This window comes from Lithobates pipiens, unplaced genomic scaffold, assembly GCF_037356315.1.
Source record: "Lithobates pipiens isolate NorthernLeopardFrog02 unplaced genomic scaffold, aLitPip1_a1.2 Scaffold_30, whole genome shotgun sequence".
NCBI lineage: Eukaryota > Metazoa > Chordata > Amphibia > Anura > Ranidae > Lithobates > Lithobates pipiens.
The window spans coordinates 33,197,864-33,220,675 of NW_027507791.1; the positions used below are offsets into that span (position 1 = coordinate 33,197,864).

The 22,812-nt window shown below is 47.1% G+C and overlaps 1 protein-coding gene across 1 annotated transcript in view; it reads right to left on the reverse strand.

Moving 5' to 3' along the window:
• ITGA10 (integrin subunit alpha 10) overlaps window positions 1-20,874 on the reverse strand; it is a 95,581-nt gene extending 74,707 nt beyond the window's left edge. Inside the window, exons 1-2 of the mRNA XM_077463985.1 lie at window positions 19,865-20,874; window positions 2,132-2,243 (exon numbers count right to left, since the gene is read on the reverse strand). Coding sequence (XP_077320111.1) covers window positions 2,132-2,243; window positions 19,865-19,916 — 164 coding nt within the window. The 5' untranslated portion in view covers window positions 19,917-20,874. The remainder of the gene's footprint in view (window positions 1-2,131; window positions 2,244-19,864) is intronic.
• Between the last annotated feature and the right edge of the window lie 1,938 nt (window positions 20,875-22,812).

The following is a 22,812-nucleotide window of genomic DNA, read 5'->3' on the forward strand; positions in this document are numbered from 1 at the left end:
CTGTGGCACTAAGTCTGCGGCACCCTCCCCTTCTGCCCCCACCCTTGTCCTAGCTCTGATGAAAGGGGCAGGGCTAGAAACAGTCACTCCATGGCTCTAAGTCTGGGGCAGGTGGTCCTTCTGGCCACCCTTGACCCACCTCTAATGAAAGGGGCGGGGCTAGGAACAGCCAGTCTGTGGCACGTGTCCCTTCTGCCCCCCTTTGACCCTGCTGTAATGAAAGGGGCAGGGCTAGGAACAGCCAGTCCATGGCACTAAGTCTGGGGCAGGTGCCCCTTCTGCCCCCCTTGACCCAGCTCTAATGAAAGGGGCGGGGCTAGGAACAGCCAGTCCGTGGCACTGAGTCTGGGGCACGTGTCCCTTCTGGCCCCCCTTGACCCAACTCTAATGAAAGGCGCGGGGCTAGGAACAGTCAGTCCATGGCACTGAGTCTGGGGCACATTCCCCTTCTGCCCCCCCTTGTCCCAGCACTGATGAAAGAGATGGGGCCAGGGTCAGTCAGGCTATGGCACTGAGTCTGGGGCACATTCCCCTTCTGCCCCCCCTTGTCCCAGCTCTGATGAAAGGGATGGGGCCAGGGTCAGTCAGGCTATGACACTGAGTCTGGGGCACGTGTCCCTTCTGCCCCCCCATCCTAGCTCTGATGAAAAGGGCGAGGCCACAGACAGTCAGGCTGTGGCACCGACTCTGGGGCATGTGTCCCTTCTGCCCCCCCGAACCAGCTATAATGAAAGCGATGGGGCCAGTGACAGTCATTCTGTGGCACTGAGTCTGGGGCACGTCTCCTTTCTGCCCCCACCCTTGTCCCAGCTCTAATGAAAGGGGCAGGGCTAGGAACAGTCAGTCCATGGCACTGAGTCTGGGGCACCCTCCCCTTCTGCCCCCCCCCATCCCAGCTGTAATGAAAGGGGCAGGGCTAGGAACAGCCAGTCTGTGGCACTGAGTCTAAGGCACGTACCCCTTCTGCCCCCCTGTCCCAGCTGTAATAAAAGGGACATGGCTAGGAACAGCCAGTCCATGGCACTGAGTCTAGGGCATGTACCCCTTCTGCCCCCCCTTGTCCCAGTTGTAATGAAAGGGGCGTGGCTAGGAACAGCCAGTCTGTGGCACTGAGTATGGGGCACATGGTCCCTTCTGTTCCCCCTTGTCCCAGCTCTGATGAAAGGGGCAGGGCCAGGAACGGTCAGTCCATTGCACTTTCTGGGGCACGTGTCCCTTCTGCCCCCCCCCCCCCCCCATTCCAGCTCTGATGACCAGAGACAGTCATCCTGTGGAGGAAAGGGCTAGATAATCCTGGACGTCCTCCAGACAGGAAATGAGGCGGGTTCCATCTGATTTGCTGCAGCTTCTAATTGCGAGAACCTCGCTCAAAACACTGAAGCCAGAGGATCGGCATGGCAGCTCGTGCGAGCAGCATCTTCAGATGGAGACATCCATAACAGCAGCCCCCCATTATTTTTGACCTTGTCGGCCCCCTTTAAAAGGACGGCTGAGCTGCCGTTGCTGAAGATGCTGGTTTCCTGGCTGTTTCTGAACTCCACACCGCCCCCTAAACAAGCATGCAGCCATTGAAATCAGAGTGAGCTCCTGATCCAGGGGATTTCTCCATCTCAGAAAGCACTGAAGCCAGAGGACTACCATGACTGCCAGGCAGGCAGCATTTTTAGTAGACAGAAACGGCAGGCTCTACAAACTCAGTGAACCCCTGCGTGCCTATGATCGTCCAATGACAGCCTCTCTTGGTGTTCGCCCTTGCTGGTCCTCAGGCTGCAATACTGGTCAGCACAACAAAAGGACAAAGATGAGGAAAGCCAGAGAAAAGTCCGGACTCGGGGGAGACTCAAGTCAGTATGGGAGCCAGGCACCTAAAAAAGGGGCAATAAGGGCAGGATCCCTTTAAATGGTCAGTCCTGTCATGGCGATCCTCTGGCTTCAATTCTTTCTGTCTCAGCCACCCGCATCATTAGAAGATTGGATCTGGAGCGTGGTCAGTGAATCCATATATAAAGTCAGCTGGTCACCATAACAGCCAGGCAATTGGTATTTTCAGTGCAGCAATGCCCGCCCCTTGGCTTTATTTTTCCTGGGCAAGAATTATGAGAATGTGGAAAGTCCCAGAGGACCGGCTTACCATTTCTGTCCGTCGGCTTCATGCTGGAGAACCGCGTAGCCGAACTGAGCCTCCTCCGGGCCGCGGAACACCTGAGGGCGCTTCGCGTCGATGTTGAACGCCGTCACCAGGCCTGGAAGAGGGAAGGAGGGATCAATAGAGGGCGCTATAATCCCCCCCACCACCCAACACTGAAATATACGTTCTGGGTGGAGTGAGCCTTTAACATACAGAAGCGAGCAATGCTTTACAGTAATATTTGTATTATATACAGTATCTCACATAAGTAAGTACACCCCTCACATGTTTGTAGATATTTTCTTCTCTCTTTTCATATGACAACACTGAAGAAATGACACTTGTCTACAATGTAAAGTAGTGAGTGTACAGCTTGTATAACAGTGTAAATTTCCTGTCCCCCTCAAAATAACTCAACACACAGCCATTAATGTCTAAACCTGCTGGCAACAAAAGTCAGTACACCCCTAAGTGAAAAGATTTACACAAATGTGACGGAGGGGTGTACTTACTTTTGTGAGATACTGTACGTATGGCATGTCAATGAGTATTTCCCAGCACGCTGGCTGACCTTTGCTGCAGAAATCAGTAAGGGGTGGAGCCAGAAGGTACAAAAGTGGAGCGGAGACCTCCAAGACTCCCAGGTGTGCAGGAGCAGAGGAGACCTGTTAGGAGCCAGGAGCTGACTCCGCCCACCAGGCTCCACCGATCACTGTTGGGGGCGGGGCTAACAACCATACATGATTTTAAGCGTTTGGCGAACGTGCGTAAAAAGCACGCCATTTTACCTGCATTTTTTAAACTGAAAAAAATGCCTTGTCGCGCTTGCATTGCCATTTGTTGGTGGTGGTACCCCAAATGCAGCAAAAAAAAAAAAAACTAAAAAAAAAAAAAGGCAACTAATGGAAGAAAAAAAAAAAAAACACTTGTCGCATAAAAAAAAAGTGCAACAAATGCAGCAATAAAAAAAAAAAAAAAATGCCAAGTAATGGCACAAAAAAGCAGAAAAAAATGCAGCAAAATGCGCAATAAAAAAAAACGCACCAAGCTTGATGCTGAAAAAGTTACATGAGCTGCTATGGTGCGTCTGTCGCTCGTAGAGCAGCAAAAAAATAAATAAAATAAATTATATCTATCTCATATATATATTTATTCCATTAGTTGCCATTTTTTCTTTTTGTTATTGCTGCATTTGTTGCACTTTTTATATATATATATATAAAGCGCAACAAATGCAGCAATAAAAAAAAAGAAAAAATGGCAACTAATGGAATAAAAAAAAAAGACTTTGCGTAAAAAAAAAAGAAGTGCAACAAATGCAGCAATAATTTTTTTTTAAAAATGACAAGTAATGGTATAAAAAAAAGTGCAAAAAATGCAGCAAAATGCGCAACAAAAAAAAACGCACCAAGCTTGATGCTGAAAAAGTTACATGAGCTACTTTGGTGCATTTGTCGCTCGTAGAGCAGCAAATGAAAAAAATAAAAATGATATATATATATAGATATATATATATATATATATATATATATATATATATACATACATATATACACACACACACACACACACACACACACAAAAAAAAGTGGCTGCGTTCACATTTGGCGTTTTGTGGGCACGCGAAACATTTTGCCACATTTTTGCACCAAACGCCTAAGCCATTGATTTCAATGGGCTGTCCTAAGCACGACCAAAGCGCCAAAGTAGCTCTTTTTTGAAACTGCATCCCCCCCATCGGCATTTTAATTCAGTGGCAGATTTGCCGCGATTCTGCCAGCGACTTCAAAGCGCCGAGGTGTAAATGACAAAATCGCAGAACGCACATTTGAGGTACCATTAATTTTGAATAGCATATAAAATCGTGGTGCGCTTTTTGCTGCGATCGCCACGTGAAACATTGCTCTGCAAACGCAGGAACCCGCGTCGCGTGAAGCACGTCACCCCAAAAGTAGCTCCTGAACTTTTTATTGGGGGCGATGTGCTTCACGTGATGCGGTTTTGCCGCGATTGCAGCGCGATTTATTCGAATGAATGGCATCTCAAATGTGTGATTTGTCATTCACAATTCGCCGCTTTTTTAAATCGTTCGCAGAGTTGCGGCAAATCTGCCACTGATTTAAAATGCCGATGGGAGAACGCCGCGGCATGAATCCAGTCTGAGCGTCAAGCTTTTTACTTTGTTTCGCCGCGTCAGTCGTGCTTTTTTTTTGGCGGGTTTGGGGTAAGATTTACAACGAAAGACAACTAAAGCATGACAGGGTTTTTCATGTGTTTTAAAAAAAAATGGCGCAATTTTATGCGCTTTCATGGAACGCTAAAGTGTGACTGCAGCCTAAGGGACACTTTACTGAGGTGTCAGCCGGTTGCACGCCGTGGTGAGTCAGAGCCGGGGGTGCGATTACGCCCCGTGACATAACGTCTCCTCTGACTTTATACGTTTTATTTTATCTTTTACTACATTACAGATACAAAGTAACAAATAAAGTAAATCTGAAACAGAAAAATATTATAATGTAATACAGTCCAATGTCATATCATTAATAGAAATAAAGACAATTTTTTTCTCTCTGAGAAGCATTCATTACATTGTATCTACAGCCAAAACCTCTGTTTCAGTTTTAGATGGGAGTAGCAGGGGTCTGACTCTTTTCCTGCCTGTGTCCCCACTGGAGGGATTTACGTTCACTTCCTGTCCCGGGGACACAACAGAAGAATGTAAGAAATCTCTGAAAAGTGGACGGCTCTTGTCACCAGAACAGGTGTCCCCATTGGAAGATCCCGCTCACTTCCTGTCCCAGGGACACAACAGGATGTAAGAAGTAATCTCTAAAAAGGGATGGCTCTTGTCACCAGAACAGGTGTCCCCAGTGGAAGATCCCCTTCACTTCCTCTTATGGTGACAACTAGTGATGGCCGAACGGTTCGCCCGGCGGTCGTTTCGCGGCGAATTTCGGACGTTCGCAGTCCGCTCGTTCGGCGGACTATTGGCGTCGTTCGCCCGGCGGACCTTCGTGTTTAATGTGTAAAAGAACTTTGACCTATGATGACACATCCATCATGTGATACAGGACAGCCAATTGAGACATGACAGCACATGGACACTTGGACATTCCCCCTAACCTATAAATACACCCGATCCGGCGGACATTTTACATTCTTTCTTCTGTCACTATAGGGAAAGGTTGCTGTGTGGAGTAGGGAGAGATAAAACGCTAGCTATTTGGTACACAAAAGTTCTTTTCAGGACTGGTATAGGTGTTAGGTGTATATAGGTTTGCTGTGCTACTGATTGTTGCAGCAGCCTGAGTGTCTTTTGTCAGTTTAGAGAAAGGGACAGAGCGCTGTGTGCTACAGGGAGAGTCAGTTTAGTCATCATCATCATCATCATCATCATCATCATCATTAGCTGTTACTATCAGGTCCACAAAAGAGCTATTCCAGTAACCACTAATCGTTCCAGTCTCCTCTTTTTTGCCAGTTTGTATAGGGACAGGAAGGAAGCTGTGTGTCAGGCAGTGAGGGTCAGTTTAAAGACTTGCTGTTACTATTAGTTCCACAAAAGTTCTTTTCAGGACTGGTATCAGTGGTATGGTAATAGGCTTGTACAAATATAGAAAGAATATTATACTTGACTGCTGCCCTTCTGCTGCAGTCTGCTAATCATTCACAACTCACTTGTTCCACTAAGCTCTTTATCAGGACTGGTAACTTGGTCTGTGTAGGGTGCTACAGTACATAGGGTTGAGTGAGGTATAGTCTGCTATTCTGTAAGGACCGCTATTGGTCCACAATAGATAGGGTTGAGGTGCACCACTGCTGACCGCTGCCCTATACTGCAGCAGTCCTTCAGCGGTATAGGGACTGACGTACAGTCTGCTAATCAGTCACACACAACCTGCTTGGTCCACAAAAGTTCCTATAAGGACTGGTAACTTGGTCTAGGGTGCTACAGTACATAGGGTTGAGTGCGGTACAGTCTGCTGTTCTGTAAGGACCGCTATCGGTCCACAATAGATAGGGTTGAGGTGCACCACTGCTGACCGCTGCCCTATACTGCAGCAGTCCTTCAGCGGTATAGGGACTGACGTACAGTCTGCTAATCAGTCACACACAACCTGCTTGGTCCACAAAAGTGTATATATGCCCCTACCCTCCTCTTTGAAGAGGTTGAGCGGTGTCATATTTCTACTGGGGCTGCTTATGAGGGGATCACACCATCCCTGTGCTGTGCTGACTTCCTCCTGGGGCTGCTTACGGTGCTGCTGTCAGTGCTGTATATCACGGTGCTGGTGTGAGTGCTTAATGTCACGGTGCTGCTGTCAGTGCTGTATATCACGGTGCTGGTGTGAGTGCTTAATGTCACGGTGCTGCTGTCAGTGCTGTATATCACGGTGCTGGTGTGAGTGCTTAATGTCACGGTGCTGCTGTCAGTGCTGTATATCACGGTGCTGATGTCAGTGCTGTAGATCACGGTGCTGATGTCAGTGCTTAATGTCACGCTTCTGATGTCAGTGCTGTATATCACGGTTTTGCTGTCAGTGCTGTATATCACGGTGCTGGTGTTAATGCTTTATGTCACGCTGCTGATGTCAGTGCCCTCTATCACGGTGCTGGTGTCAGTGCTCTGTATCACAGTGCTGCTGTCAGTGCTGTATATCACAGTGCTGATGTCAGTGCTGTATGTCACGCTTCTGATGTCAGTGCCCTCTATCACGGTGCTGCTGTCAGTGCTGTATATCACGGTACTGATGTCAGTGCTTAATGTCACGCTTCTGATGTCAGTGCTCTCTATCACGGTGTTGCTGTCAGTGCTGTATATCACGGTGCTGGTGTTAATGCTTTATGTCACGCTGCTGATGTCAGTGCTCTCTATCACGGTGCTGATGTCAGTGCTCTCTATCACGGTGCTGTTGTCAGATGACTCTATCACGGTGCAGGTGTCATTGCTGTATGTCACGCTGCTGGTGATCATCTCCTGCACCCTCTTCTTTGCCTACCCTGGTCCCTGACCTTCCCTCTCCTCCATTGCCTTCATGCGCTCCACAGTCCTGAATTGTCAGAACAATTTCCCATATAAAAAAAGAATGCTTGTAGTTATCGATCCCAAATTCACCTCATACATGTGTTATGTCATTGGCCATGTGGTGGGACTATGTTTGCCCAGCTAATAATTATCTTGTGGCTGCAAATTTGACCTAAAGGTTTGCGAAGTTCACCTCCCATTGAAGTCAATGGGGCCCGCCGCGAACGTTCGGTTTCGCGAACGGTCGGCCTCGTTCGCGGTCCGCGTTCGCGAAACGTCCCGTCGGAAGTTCGTCCATCACTAGTGACAACTAACGTTTTGGATTTTCTGTCTCTTCCTGTCTCGGTGACACCAGGACAACTAGAGACAACCACTCTCCCCAGACAGCAAAGAAATCCCATACTTTTGGAGAGGACCCAATAGTCTCCACCGCTACCAATGGCTCCGGTAAGTGGCGGAGAACAACAGTGCGAGGCGGGAGGGGGTACCCCTCCTGTTGCCGATAAAAGTGATCTTGCGGCGAATACCGGGTTTATGGCAACTATCTGCTGCCATAACAACGGTATTCCACGCGTGCCGACGTATAACGACGGCGGGCAGTCGTTAAGTGGTTAGAGTTTATTTATTTATTATTACATAGAATTAATTTATTGTATGCATTTATTATTACATAGTATTTATTTAATGCATTTATTTATTATTACATAGTATTTATTTATTGTATTTATTTATTATTACATGGTATTTATTTATTGTATTTATTTATTATTACATAGCATTTATTTATTGTATTTATTTATTGTATTGATTATTACATGGTATTTATTTATTGTATTTATTTATTATTACATAGTATTTATTTATTATTATTATATAGTATTCATTTATTGTATTTAATTATTATTACATAGTATTTATTTAATGTATTTATTATTACATGGTATTTATTTATTGTATTTATTTATTATTACATAGTATTTATTTATAATTACATAGTATTCATTTATTGTATTTCTTTATTATTACATATTATTTATGATTATTTTTATTTGTGGATTTACGCAAATAATGCACATTGTGTGATGTGAATGATCCCTCCAACATCAAATTAGGACAAGAAAAGCTGATTTTTAGGCTGGGAAAAATGCACGTCCCGCTTTTTGGGGTGCTATAACGAATGGCACCGGAAATACGACAGGTGTTTCCCGCATCTTTTATTTAAAACGCACAATTTTCCGCACGCTTGTGAAACGCTCAGGTGTAAAAGGAACCTTAGCGACAAGATTCTCTCATAGACACGTCTGAGGTAAGTGCCCACGTGGACGCATTTGCCCTTTATAGAAATTTTGCGTTTGGGGGCTTATGTCCCCGGACGCCATGATTGCGAATTTCGTTCAGATGGGCGTATAACCGCCGTGTATTTCAGCCTGTCTTTGATTTTGACAGGCTGCGTGCGCTACAGGTGCCTTCTGGGTGGTGAAATACGCCCGCGTTCATGGGGCTCCGTTCACATCTTGGCGTTCCGAATCATGGGTGGGATTGCCGCCATTCTGCCCGCAATTTTAAAAAACGCGGCAAAATCACGGAACGCCCGTACGCCGTACAATCCCCATCGCTTCCAATGGCATCCCTGATCGTGGCATGATTTTGCCGCAATTGGCGCCCCTATGAATCGCAGTAAAATCGCGCAGAGTCAAGGGATCCCTGTGGCCCAAAAGAAGTACAAGGACTTCTTTTGGGCCACAGGAGTCTCCGCGATTCCGTTCCAAACGAATCACGGCAAAATAGGCAACGCAATCAGGGTGCCATTGGAAGCGATTGGGATCGTCGCGATTCTGCCCACGATTTGAAATAGCGGCAAATCGCAGGAACGCCCGTACGATCCCCGTCACTTCCAATGGCACCCCCGATCGTGGCGTGATTTTGCCGCAATTATCGCCCCTATGAATCGCAGTAAAATTCGAGCAGTACAAGGACTCCTTTTGGGCCACAAGCGTCCCGCAATTCCGTTTTGCGCGATTGTTGCCCAAACCAATCACGGCAAAATCGCAATGCAATCAGGGTGCCATTGGAAGTGATGGGGTTTGCCGCGATTCTTGCCCGCGATTTGAAATAGCGACAAATCGCGGGAACGCCCCGTAAAATCCCTGTCACTTCCAATGACACCCCCGATCGTGGCGCGATTTTACCACAATTGTCACCCAATGAATCACGGCAAAATTGCAACGCAATCAGGGTGCCATTGGAAGTGATGGGGATCGCCGCGATTCTGCCCGCAATTTGAAATAGCGGCAAATCGCAGGAACGCCCGTACGATCCCCGTCACTTCCAATGGCACCCCCGATCATGGCGTGATTTTGCCGCAATTATCGCCCCTATGAATCGCAGTAAAATTCGAGCAGTACAAGGACTCCTTTTGGGCCACAAGCATCCCGCAATTCCGTTTTGCGAGATTGTTGCCCAAACCAATCACGGCAAAATCGCAATGCAATCAGGGTGCCATTGGAAGTGATGGGGTTCGCCGCGATTCTGCCCGCGATTTGAAATAGCGAAAAATTGCGGGAACGCCCAGTAAAATCCCTGTCACTTCCAATGGCACCCCCGATCGTGGCGCGATTTTGCCACAATTGTCTCCCAATGAATCACGGCAAAATCGCAACGCAATCAGGGTGCCATTGGAAGTGATGGGGATCGCGATTTGAAATAGCGACAAATCGCAGGACGCCTGTAGACCCCCGTCACTTCCAATGGCACCCCCGATTGTGGCACGACTTTGCCGCAATTGTTGCCCCACCGAATCTCGGTAAAAGTGCGCAGAGTCACGGGACGCCTGCGGCCCAAAAGAAGTACAAGGACTTCTTTTGGGCCGCAGGCGCCCCCCCGCGATTCCGTTTTGCCCGATTGTTGCCCAAACGACAAAATCGCGACACGATCAGGGTGCCATTGGGAGTGATGGGGAATCGCAACGATTCTGCCCGCAATTTGAAATAGCGGCAAATCGCGGCACGCCCGTACGATCCCCGTCACTTCCAATGGCACCCCCGATCGCGTTGCATGAGTTTTGCCGCAATTGTCGCCCAACAAATCTCGGCAAGATCGCAACGTAATCAGAGTGCCATTGGAAGTGATGGGGGGGATCGCCGCGATTCTGCCTGCGATTTGAAATAGCGGCAAATCACGTGACGCCTGTATGATCCCCGGCGCGCCCCCTTTATAAGCCCCAGTTCGCACTGCGACACTTTAAGTCGCATAACAAGTCAAAGCTCATTAATTCCAATGGGTGGCGTCTTAATCAATGCAACTCAAGACGCAGCGACCAAAAAAAAAAAAAGATTCCTGCGCTACTTTCCTGCGATTGGTGCAACTCGAGTGCCATAGACTGCAATGTTAAATCACAAAGTCGCAAGCGAGTCGCACAAAGTTTGGGTTTGCAGCAGAGTGAACTGAGCCTGAAGGTCCAGCAGGGGTTCCCCCACCCCCACAGGGAAGCGGTGGCGGTGGGCCGGGGGGGGGGGGGGGGGGTTGGGGGCGACGGCCCGGGGGAGTAGCGGTGGGGTGTTAAAGGTCACTGACATTGTTATTAAAATTCCCGGGATGGTAAATTACAGGCTGGATGCAGCTGGAAATACACACTGAGAGTAAACAGACATATAAATATATCTCGCCCACAGCGCAGGGCGACTCGCCGGGCGATGGTTGGAGGGCCGCCATGATGCGTACACAGCGGCGTGGAAGGTGCAAGAATATGCACAACACACACAGGCGGGGGAGGGGGGAGGTGGGTCAACGAGTTCATCGTCCATTATTAGAAAAATAAGAGCCGACCAATGTCTTTACACGAATATCCCGAATATAAATTTGATATGCAATGGATCGTGGGTAATTACAGTGCTTGGAAAAAGTATTCATACCCCTTGAAATTCCCCACATTTTGTTGTTACAACCAAAAACGTAAATGTATTTTATTGGGATTTTATGTGATAAACCAACACAAAGTGTCACATAATTGTGAAGTGGAAGGAAAATGATAAATGATACAAATAAATATGTGAAAAGTGTGGGGGAGGGGCATTTGTATGGCGCCCCCTTTACTCTGATACCCCTAACTAAAGTCTAGAGGAACCAATTTCCTTCAGAAGTCACCTAATTAGTAAATAGAGTCCACCTGTGTGTCATTTAATCTCAGTATAAATACGGCTGTTCTGTGAAGCCCTCAGAGGTTTGTTAGAGAACCTTAGTGAACAAACAGCATCATGAAGGCCAAGGAACACACCAGACAGGTCAGGGATGAAGTTGTGGAGAAGTATAAAGCAGGGTTGGGTTATAATAAAATCTTCAAAGCTTTGATCATCTCACGGAGCTCTGTTCAATCCATTATCGGAAAATGGAAAGAGTATGGGCACAACCGCAAACCTACCAAGACGTGGCCGTTCACCTAAACTGACCGGGCCGGGCAAGGAGAGCATTCATCAGAGAAGAGCCAAGAGGTCCATGGTAACTCTGGAGGAGCTGCAGAGATCCACAGCTCAGGGGGGAGAATCTGTCCACAGGACAACTATTAGTCGTCTCTCCACAAATCTGCCCTTTATGGAAGAGTGACAAGAAGAAAGACATTGGAGGAAGAAAGTCATAAGAAGTCCTGTTTGTAGTTTGTGAGAAGCCATGTGGGGGAGGGGGCAGCAAACATGTGGAAGAAGGTGATCTGTTAGAGGAGACCAAAATTCAACTTTATGGCCTAAAAGCAAAACGCTATGTGTGGGGGAAACTAACACCGCCCATCCCCCTGAACACACCATCCCCACCGTGAGACATGGTGGTGGCAGCATCATGTGGTGGGGATGGTTTTCTTCAGCAGGGACAGGGAAGCTGGTCAGAGTTGATGGGAAGATGGATGGAGACAAATACAGGACAATCTTAGAAGAAAACCTGTTAGAGTCGGCAGAAGACTTGAGACCGGGGCGGAGGTTCCCCTTCCAGCAGGACAACGACCCGAAACATCCAGCCAGAGCTACAATGGAATGGTTTACATCAAAGCATATTCATGTGTTAGAATGGCCCAGTCACAGCCCAGACCTAAATCCCATTGAGAATCTGTGGCAAGACCTGAAAATTGCTGATCACAGACACTCTCCATCCAATCTGACAGAGCTTGAGATATTCTACAAAGAAGAAGAAGAATGGGCAGAAATGTCCTCTCTAGATGGGCAAAGCTGGTGGAGACACCCCCAAAAAGACTTATAGAGAAAGTCTCTGCTCAGCCCCCTGTAGCCTTACAAGGATGATGAGGACCAATGTAAACACAGTGTGACAATCCTTCTCTTTTTGGGTGCAGCGGGCATCGTGAGTGATGATGGATCTACCCCATACTCATTCACATGGGGGGGTGGGATCTGCGGGCCTCCTTGTTAAAGGGGGCTTACAGATTCTGATTAGCCCCCCCCACCCGAAGACCCCTACAACCACCGCTCAGGGTTGTGGAGAAGAGGACCTTGTCCCCATCAACAGAGGCAGATAAGGTGCTTTGGGGCCCATGTTGAGGGCCTTTGGCCTGGTATAGTTTGGGGGGAGATGCTCACTCGGCCCCTCTCTCTCATTCCTGACCTGCCAGGCTGCGTGCTTGGATAAAGGGTCTAGTATGGATTTGGGGGGACCTCACGCCATGCTTTATTTATTTTGGAGTGTGGTTCCCTTCCCAATCCATGCCAGACTCAAAGGGTCTGGCATGGATTGGGGGGGGGGCCCATTAAATTTTTTTTTTTTTTGCAGAAATTATTTTTATTTCACATTTACGCTCGCTCGTCCGCCCTCATTCCTGACCTGCCGGCTGCATTCTCAGTAAGGGTCTGGTATGGATTTTTGGGGGGGGGGACCCTGTACCATTTTAGTCACAATTTTTTTTAGCTGCCAATTTTTTTTTTTTTTTTACATTCATGATCACTCGTCCCCTCCCTTTCCTGACCTGCCGGGCTGCATGCCTGGATAAGGGTCTGGTATGGATTTTGGGGGGACTCCACAGCTTTTTTTTTTATTTTGCTGTGGGGTTCCCCTCCAGTTCCATAGGGTATGGATCTGTATTTTTATGTTCACGCTCGCTCCTCCCATCCCTTTCCTGACCTGCCAGGCTGCATGCCTGGATAAGGGTCTGGTATGGATTTTGGGGGGACTCCACAGCTTTTTTTTTATTTTGCTGTGGGGTTCCCCTCCAGTTCCATAGGGTATGGATCTGTATTTTTACATTCACGCTCGCTCCTCCCATCCCTTTCCTGACCTGCCAGGCTGCATGCCTGGATAAGGGTCCGGTATGGATTTGGGGGGGGGGCCTCACACTGTTTTTTTAACAAATGTTTTAGCCGGCAATTCTTTTTATTTTACATTCACGCTCGCTCCTCCACCCTTGTCAGCTGCATGCTAAGTAAGGGTCTGGTATGGATTTTGGGGAGGGACTTTTTTTTTTACATTCATTCTCGCTCGTCCCCTAACTTTTCTAACCAGCCGGGCTGCATGCCTGGATAAGGGTCTGGTGTGGATTTTGGGGGGGACCCCCATGCTATTTTTTTAACAAATGTTTTAGTTGGCAATTCTTTTTTTTTTTTTACATTCACGCTCGCTCCTCCCCCCTCTTTCCTGTAAGGGTCTGGTATGGATTTTGAGGGGGAACCCTGCGCCATTTTATTCACAATTTTTATTAGCCGGCTGTTTTTTTAACAAATGTTTTAGCCGGCAATTCTTTTCTTTTTTTTTACATTCACCCTCGCTCTGCTTTCCTGACTTCATGGGCTGTATGCTTAGATTAGGGTCTGGTATAGGCATTGGGGGGACCCCATGCCATTTTATTCACAATTTTTATTAGCCGGCAATTCTTTTTTTTTTTTTACATTCACGCTCACTCCTCCCCCCTCTTTCCTGACCTCCTGGGCTGTATGCTTGGATAAGGGTCTGGTATGGATTTTGGGGGGGACCCCACGCCATTTTTTTTCACAAATTTTTTTAGACGGCAATCCTTTTTATTTTACATTCACGCTCGCTCCTCCCCCCCTGTCAGCTGCATGCTAAGTAAGGGTCTGGTATGGATTTTGGGGAGGGACTTTTTTTTTACATTCATTCTCGCTCGTCCCCTAACTTTTCTAACCAGCCGGGCTGCATGCCTGGATAAGGGTCTGGTGTGGATTTTGGGGGAGACCCCCACGCTATTTTTTTAACAAATGTTTTAGTTGGCAATTCTTTTTTTTTTTTTACATTCACGCTCGCTCCTCCCCCCTCTTTCCTGGAAGGGTCTGGTATGGATTTTGGGGGGGGGACCATGCGCCATTTTATTCACAATTTCTATTAGCCAGCTGTTTTTTTTAACAAATATTTTAGCCGGCAATTCTTTTCTTTTTTTTACATTCACCCTCGCTCCTTTTTCCTGACTTCATGGGCTGTATGCTTAGATTAGGGTCTGGTATAGGCATTGGGGGGACCCCATGCCATTTTATTCACAATTTTTATTAGCCGGCAATTCTTTTTTTTTTTTTACATTCACGCTCGCTCCTCCCCCCTCTTTCCTGACCTCCTGGACTGTATGCTTGGATAAGGGTCTGGTATGGATTTTGGGGGGGACCCTGCGCCATTTTATTCACAATTTTTATTAGCCGGCTGTTTTTTAAACAAATGTTTTAGTTGGCAATTCTTTTTTTCTTTTACATTCATGCTTGCTCCTCCTCCATCTTTCCTGACCTCCTGGGCTGTATGCTTAGATTAGGGTCTGGTATAGGTATTGGGGGGGACCCCACGCCATTTTATTCACAATTTTTTTAGCCGGCAATTCTCTTTTTTTTACATTAAGCTGTCAGCAGGGAAGCCCACTGACAGCTGATGAGTCATCGGTTGTTGAGGATGCGGTGGCCGGCTTCCCGGCCCGCTCCTTAGCAACCAGCAATATACAGTGTTTTTAAAATGGAAAAACAAAAACGCATCAAAAAACGCATGCTGGAAAAAATGCAGCAGCTGAAAAAACGCGTAGCTGTGAATGTGTACCATAGGAAACCATGTTAAATGGTCTGTAGTATGCTTCTGCAAAATGCAAAACACACAAAGGAACGCATAGGTGTTAACGTAGGGAAATGGACCAAAACATAACAACCAATGTAAATACAATGTGAAGGTATCTCAAATTAAACATTTGTTAAAAAAAACTGCGTGAGGTCCCCCCCCCCCCAAAATCCATACCAGACCCTTATCTGGGCATGCAGCTCGGCAGGTCAGGAAAGGGATGGGACGAGCAAATGAGAATGTAAAAATCCAAATCCATACCATATGAAACTAGAGGGGCACCCCACAGCAAAATTTTAAAAAAATGCTGTGGGGCCCCCCCAAAATCCATACCAGACCCTTATCCAGGCATGTAGCCTGACAGGTAAGGAAATGGAGGGGACTAGTGAGCATGAGTGTAAAAAAAATAATTGCCGGCTAATAAAAATTGTGAATAAAATGGCACAGGGTCCCCCCCCAAAATCCATACCAGACCCTTATCCGGGCATGCAGCTTGGCAGGTCAGGAAAGGGATGGGACGAGCAAATGTGAATGTAAAAATCCAGATCCATACCATATAGAACTAGAGGGGAACCCCACAGCAAAATGTAAAAAAAAAATGCTGTGGGGTCCCCCCCAAAATCCATACCAGACCCTTATTCAGGCATGCAGCCCGACAGGTCAGGAAAGGGAGGGGACTAGTGAGCATGAATGTAAAAAAAAAATTGCCAGTTAATAAAAATTGTGAATAAAATGGCGCAGGGTCCCCCCCCAAAATCCATACCAGACCCTTACAGGAAAGAGGGGGGGAGGAGCGAGTGGGAATGTAAAAAAAAAGAATTGCAGACTAAAAAATTTGTGAAAAAAACAGCATGGGGGTCCCCCCAAAACCCATACCAGACCCTTATCTGGGCATGCAGCCCGGCAGGTCAGGAAAGGGAGGGGGACGAGCAAGTGTGAATGTAAAAATCCAGATCCATACCATATGGAACTAGAGGGGAACCCCACAGCAAAATTAAAAAAAAATGCTGTGGGGTCCCCCCCAAAATCCATACCAGACCCTTATCCAGGCATGCAGCCCGACAGGTTAGGAAAGGGAGGGGACGAGTGAGCATGAATGTAAAAAAAAAATTGCCGGCTAATAAAAATTGTGAATAAAATGGCGCAGGCCCCCCCCCCCAAAATCCATACCAGACTCTTATCCAGGCATGCAGCCGGACAGGTCAGGAAAGGGAGGGGACTAGTGAGCACAAATGTAAAAAGAAAAATTGCCGGCTAATAAAAATTGTGAATAAAATGGCACACGGTCCCCCCCAAAATCCATACCAGTCCCTTATCCAGGCATGCAGCCCGACAGGTTAGGAAAGGGAGGGGACGAGTGAGCATGAATGTAAAAAAAAAATGCTGGCTAATAAAAATTTTGAATAAAATGGCGCAAGGTCCCCCCCCCCAAAATCCATAGCAGACCCTTACAGGAAAGAGGGGGGAGGAGCGAGAGTGAATGTAAAAAAAAAAAAAGAATTGCCGACTAAAAAATTTGTGAAAAAAAACAGCGTGGGGGTCCCCCCAAAACCCATACCAGACCCTTATCTGGGCATGTAGCCTGGCAGGTTAGGAAAGCGAGGGGACGAGCAAGTGTGAATGTAAAAATACAGATCCATACCATATGGAACTAGAGGGGAACCCTACAGCAAAATTAAAAAAAATGCTGTGGGGTCCCCCCCCCCGAAAATCCATACCAGACCCTTATCCAGGCATGCAGCCCGACAGGTCAGGAAAGGGAGGGGACGAGTGAGCATGAATGTAAAAAAAAAAATTGCCGGCTAATAAAAATTGTGAATAAAATGGCGCGGGGTCCCCCCCAAAATCCATTCCAATCTACCTGATTGGTCAGAAGGTAGAGCATGTGAGGAGGCTTGTGAGGGTTTGACATCCTTAGAGACTGCAGAGAATCTACTGTTTACAATAAGCCAGACCCTGTCTAGTAGAGAGTAGAGCATGTGAGGACTGAGGAGGCTTGTGAGGGCTTCACATCCCTAGAGCCTGCAGAGAGCCTACAATAAGACAGACCCTGTCTGGTTGACAACATGCAGTGAGATAAGAGGAGAAACCTGAGTACATGAGGCTTTGTGAGGGTTTCACATCCTCAAAGACTACAGAGAGCCTCCTGTTTACAATCAGACAGCCCCAGCCTGGTAGAGCACATGAGGAGGCTTGTGAGGGCTTCACATCCTCAAAGCCTGCAGAGAATCTAGTGGTTTCAATAAGACAGAGCCTGTCTGGTAGAGTTGCGGTGAGATGAGAAGATCAGCAAACCATGAGGCTTGAGATGGTTTCACCACCTTGGAGCCTGCAGAGAGCCTACTGTTTCCAATCGGACAGCCCCTGTCCAGTAGACATGCAATGACAAACCTTGTGAGGGTTTCACATCCTTAGAGACTGCAGAGAGTCTACTGTCTCCAGTTAAAAAGACCCAGTCTGGTAGACTTGCAGTGAGATAAGAGGATCAGCAAAGCACACGAGGAGCCTTGTGGGGGTTTCACATCCTTAGAGCCTGCAGAGAGCCTCCTGTTTCCAATTAAAGAGACTCTGCCTTGTAGACTTGCAATGGCAAGGCTTGACCGTGTTTGACATCCTTACAGTCTGCAAAATGTCCACTGTTTTCAATAAGGCAGACCCCGCCTGGTAGGCTTGCCCTAAGACAAGAGGATCAGCAAAGAACATGAAGCTTGTGAGGGTCTCACCATCTTAGAGCATGCAGAGAGCCCACTGTTTCCAATCAGACAGACCATGTCTGGTAGAGAGTAGAGTACATGAGAAGGCTTGTGAGGGTTTCACCTCTTTAGAGACTGCAGAGAGCCCACTGTTTCCAAGCAGACAAGCCCCTGTCCAGTAGACTTGCAGTGAGGTGAGAAGGTCAGCAAAGCACACGAGGAGGCTTGTGGGGGTTTCACCACTTTTGGGACTGCAGAGAGTCTACCCTTTTCAATAAAACAGACCCTGTCTGGAATACTGATAATGAGATGGGGGAGAGAGGCTGAACACATGAAGCTTGTGAGGGTTTCACATCCTCAAAGCCTGCAGAGAGCCTACTGTTTCCAATTAAAGAGACCCTGTCTGGTAGACCTTCAGTGGGATGAGAGGATCAGCAAAATACATGAGGCTAGAGAAGGTTCCACCACCTAAGAGCCTGCAGAGGGTCTGGTCCTTCCAATCAGAGCCCCTGTCCTGTAGACTTGCAGTGAGATGAGATGGGGGAAAGAGACTGAACACCTAGGGCTTGTGAGGGTTTCACATCCTCAAAGACTGCAGAGAGCCTATTGTTTCCAATCAGACAGACCTAGTCTTGTAGACCTGCAATGACAAGTCTAGAGGGGGTTTGACATCCTTAAAGCCTGCAGAGAGCCTCCTGTTTCCAATAAGACAGACTCTGGTAGAGAGTAGAGCACATGAGGAGGCTGGTGAGGGCTTGACATCCTCAGAGCCTGCAGAGAGCCTACTGTTTCCAACAGGGCTGGACTGGGACAAAAATTTGGCCCTGGACTTCATCCAGACCGGCCCACTCAAATTTTTCAAACACGCAAAAAACAGTATATAAACTGTACGCAATTGAGCAAAAGAGCCCCTAGAGAGCCCCCCTTACATCAGGGTCCCCAGAGAGACCCACCTTACATCTGGGTCCCCATATAACCTTCCCCTTACATCAGGGTCCCCAGAGAGCCCCTCCTTACATCAGGGTCCCCAGAGAGCCCCTCCTTACATCTGGGTCCCCATATAACCTTCCCCTTACATCAGGGTCCCCAGAGAGCCCCTCCTTACATCTGGGTCCCCAGAGAGCCCCCCACTTACATCAGGGTCCCCAGAGAGCCTCCCCTTACATCAGGGTCCCCATATAACCTTCCCCTTACATCAGGGTCCCCAGAGAGCCCCTCTTACATCAGAGTCCCCAGAGATCATCTGCTTTACATCAGGGTCCCTAGAGAGCCAACCCCTTACATCCGGGTCCCCGCAGAGCCCCCCCCCCTTACGTCCGGGTTCACAGAGAGCCTCTCTCTTACATCAGGTTCCCCAGAGAGCCTGTGATTTACATCAGGGTCCCCAGAGAGCCCCTCCTTACATCAGGGTCACCAGAAAGAGGGCAGGTAGTGGGCTGGGACCCTGTGGTTGGGGACTCCTTGACTGACTTGGGGCTATGGGCCCCAGATTCTGGGCTATAGCCCCAAAAGTCCCCCCCAGCGATGCCACTGGCTACCACTGAAACCGGCCCACTGAGCCATCGGCCCACCGGGAAACTCCCTATAGTCCCTATAGCCAGTACATGCCTGGTTTCCAATAAGACAGACTCAGTCTGGTAGACTTACAGTGAGATGAGAGGATCAGCAAAGAACATGAAGTTTGCGAAGGGTTTCACCACCTTAGAGCCTGCGGAGAGCCTACTGTTTCCAATCAGACAGACCCTGACTGCTAGGAGGGTAGAGCACATGAGGAGTCTTGTGAGGGTTTCACATCCTCAAAGCCTGCAGAGAGCCTACTGTTTCCAATTAAAGGAGACCCTGTCTGGTGGACCTTCAGTGAGATGAGAGGATCAGCAAAACACGTGAAGCTTGAGAAGGTTCCACAGCCTGCAGAGGGTCTGGTCCTACCAATCAGAGAGCCCCTGTCCTGTAGACATGCAGTGAGGGGATATGGGGGGGTCTTACCTTGAGCGCTGATCAGGCAGAGCAGGATCCGGAGAGGTCTGTGTGTCTCCATGGTCCTGGTTGTGTAGGGAGGAGGGAGATGTTGGTCCTGGTTGTGTAGGGAGGAGGGAGATGTTGGTCCTGGTTGTGTAGGGAGATTATGGTCCTGGTTGTGTAGGGAGGAGGGAGATGTTGGTCCTGGTTGTGTAGGGAGGAGGGAGATGTTGGTCCTGGTTGTGTAGGGAGGAGGGAGATGTTGGTCCTGGTTGTGTAGGGAGGAGGGAGATGTTGGTCCTGGTTGTGTAGGGAGGAGGGAGATGTTGGTCCTGGTTGTGTAGGGAGGAGGGAGATGTTGGTCCTGGTTGTGTAGGGAGATTATGGTCCTGGTTGTGTAGGAAGATTATGGTCCTGGTTGTGTATGGTCCTGGTTGTGTAGGGAGATTATGGTCCTGGTTGTGTAGGGAGGAGGGAGATGTTGGTCCTGGTTGTGTAGGGAGGAGGGAGATGTTGGTCCTGGTTGTGTAGGAAGATTATGGTCCTGGTTGTGTAGGAAGATTATGGTCCTGGTTGTGTATGGTCCTGGTTGTGTAGGGAGATTATGGTCCTGGTTGTGTAGGGAGGAGGGAGATGTTGGTCCTGGTTGTGTAGGGAGGAGGGAGATTCTGGTCCTGGTTGTGTAGGGAGATTATGGTCCTGGTTGTGTAGGGAGATTATGGTCCTGGTTGTGTATGGTCCTGGTTGTGTAGGGAGGAGGAAGATTATGGTCCTGGTTGTGTAGGGAGATTATGGTCCTGGTTGTGTAGGGAGATTATGGTCCTGGTTGTGTATGGTCCTGGTTGTGTAGGGAGGAGGAAGATTATGGTCCTGGTTGTGTAGGGAGATTATGGTCCTGGTTGTGTATGGTCCTGGTTGTGTAGGGAGGAGGAAGATTATGGTCCTGGTTGTGTAGGGAGATTATGGTCCTGGTTGTGTAGGGAGATTATGGTCCTGGTTGCGTATGATCCTGGTTGTGTAGGGAGGAGGGAGATTTTGGTCCTGGTTGGGAGGGAGGGGGAGGAAGGGGGGAGACTCTAAGATTTGGGACGTTGGGTGTTGCCGCTCTCTGAAAGCTCGCTCTGTCCTCTCTCCCGGCAGGCGGAGACTCTCATTGGCCACTAAAAATAATCCGGGGAGTTTTTCCTGGACCTTGGTACAGGCAGCCCGGCCGGTCCGCCCCGAGGAGCTGACTCCCAGCGGTGGTGGTAGCGACAATCCCGAGGAGTGCGGGGGGATCTGATCTCATCTGCAGATCTCATGGACTTTAAAGTGTACCTCTTCCCAAAACAAGAGAAAAGTGGGGAAGGATTGGAATTCCTGTCGGGTTTTTACTGCTGATGGTGATGTCCACTCTCTCCCCCCCCCCCCATTTTCATGCATGGGTGTCACGGGGCAGGAAGTGAGGCAAATCATCCCAATGGAGTCACAGATAGAAACAAGACAGACTGAGACATTCTAAATTTGATATTGAGGTTGGAGTCGGGATTTGATATTTATATTTCTGTCTGTGACTTCATGCCCCGGTGATGACTGCTCCCCCATTTTTTGCATGGGTGCCACAGGGGCAGGAAGTGGGGCAAATCCACCCAGATGGGGTCACAGGCAAAAAAAAAAACAGAAAACGTTTCATAATTTTTGACAGGAGCTGGGCTTTGATGTTTATATACTGCTGTCTGTAACCTCTTGTACTGTTAATGATAAACCCTCCCCATTTTCTTGTTTTGGTGTCACCGGGACAGGAACTGAGGGAAATGGTCTAAATGGAGTCACAGACATGGACAGAAAAAAATAAAACTGGGGAAAATATTTAACTTTCAAAAGTTTGGGCTAGCAATTGGCTTTAAATGTTTATATATAAATATATCTAAAAATAAAAATATAATACTATTAATATTAATACAATTTTACATATTTCATTAATATTTAATATTATATTCTAATAATATTTATATTATATTAATATTGCTGCCTATTACTTCCTGTCTCAGAGACAGCTGCTTCCCCCATTTCTTGCACAGGTGTCACAGAGACAGGAAGTCATAGGCAGCAATATTAATATAATCTAAATATTAGAATATAATATTAAATAATAATGAAATATAATATTAATACAATTTATTATATATATATATATATATATATATATATATATATATATATATATATATATATATATATATATATAAAAAATTCATTAATATTTAATATTATATTCTAATAATATTAATATTATATAAATTTTGCTGCCTATTACTTCCTGTCTCTGTGACACCTGTGCAAAGAGAGACAGCTGCTTCCCCCATTTCTTGCACAGGTGTCACAGAGACGGGAAGCCACAGAGAGAAACTGAAAATAGAAAATAGAAAGACTGAGAAATGTAAAAACGTTTTGTGTTTAGGCTGAAGTCGGCAATTGAGGTTTATATTGCTGTCTGTGACATCATGCCCGGGTGATAACCACTCCCCCATTTTATTGCATAGGTGTCACAGGGACAGGAAGTGGGGCAAATACACCCAATGGGGGTCACAGGCAAAAAAAAAAAAAAAAAGAAAACTTTTCAAAATCTTTGAGTGGCATTGGGCTTTGATGTTCATATACTGCTGTCTGTGACTTCCTGCCCATCAACCCCTCCCCCCTCCCATAACCATTTTCTTGTTTTGGTGCCACAGGGAGAGGAACTGAGGGAAATGGTCCCAATGGGGTCACAGACAGAATAAAATAAAAAATAAAAAACTGGGAGAAGTTTTAACTTTCAAACGTTTTGGCTAGCATTGGGCTTTAAATGTTAATGTACATATTAATATTAATTATATGAATATAAAAAATAATTATTATAATTATTATAATATAATAAAATAATTATTATATTTAATATTTAATTAGATTAATATTTATATGTAATTATACTAATATTTATTATATTTTAATGATAT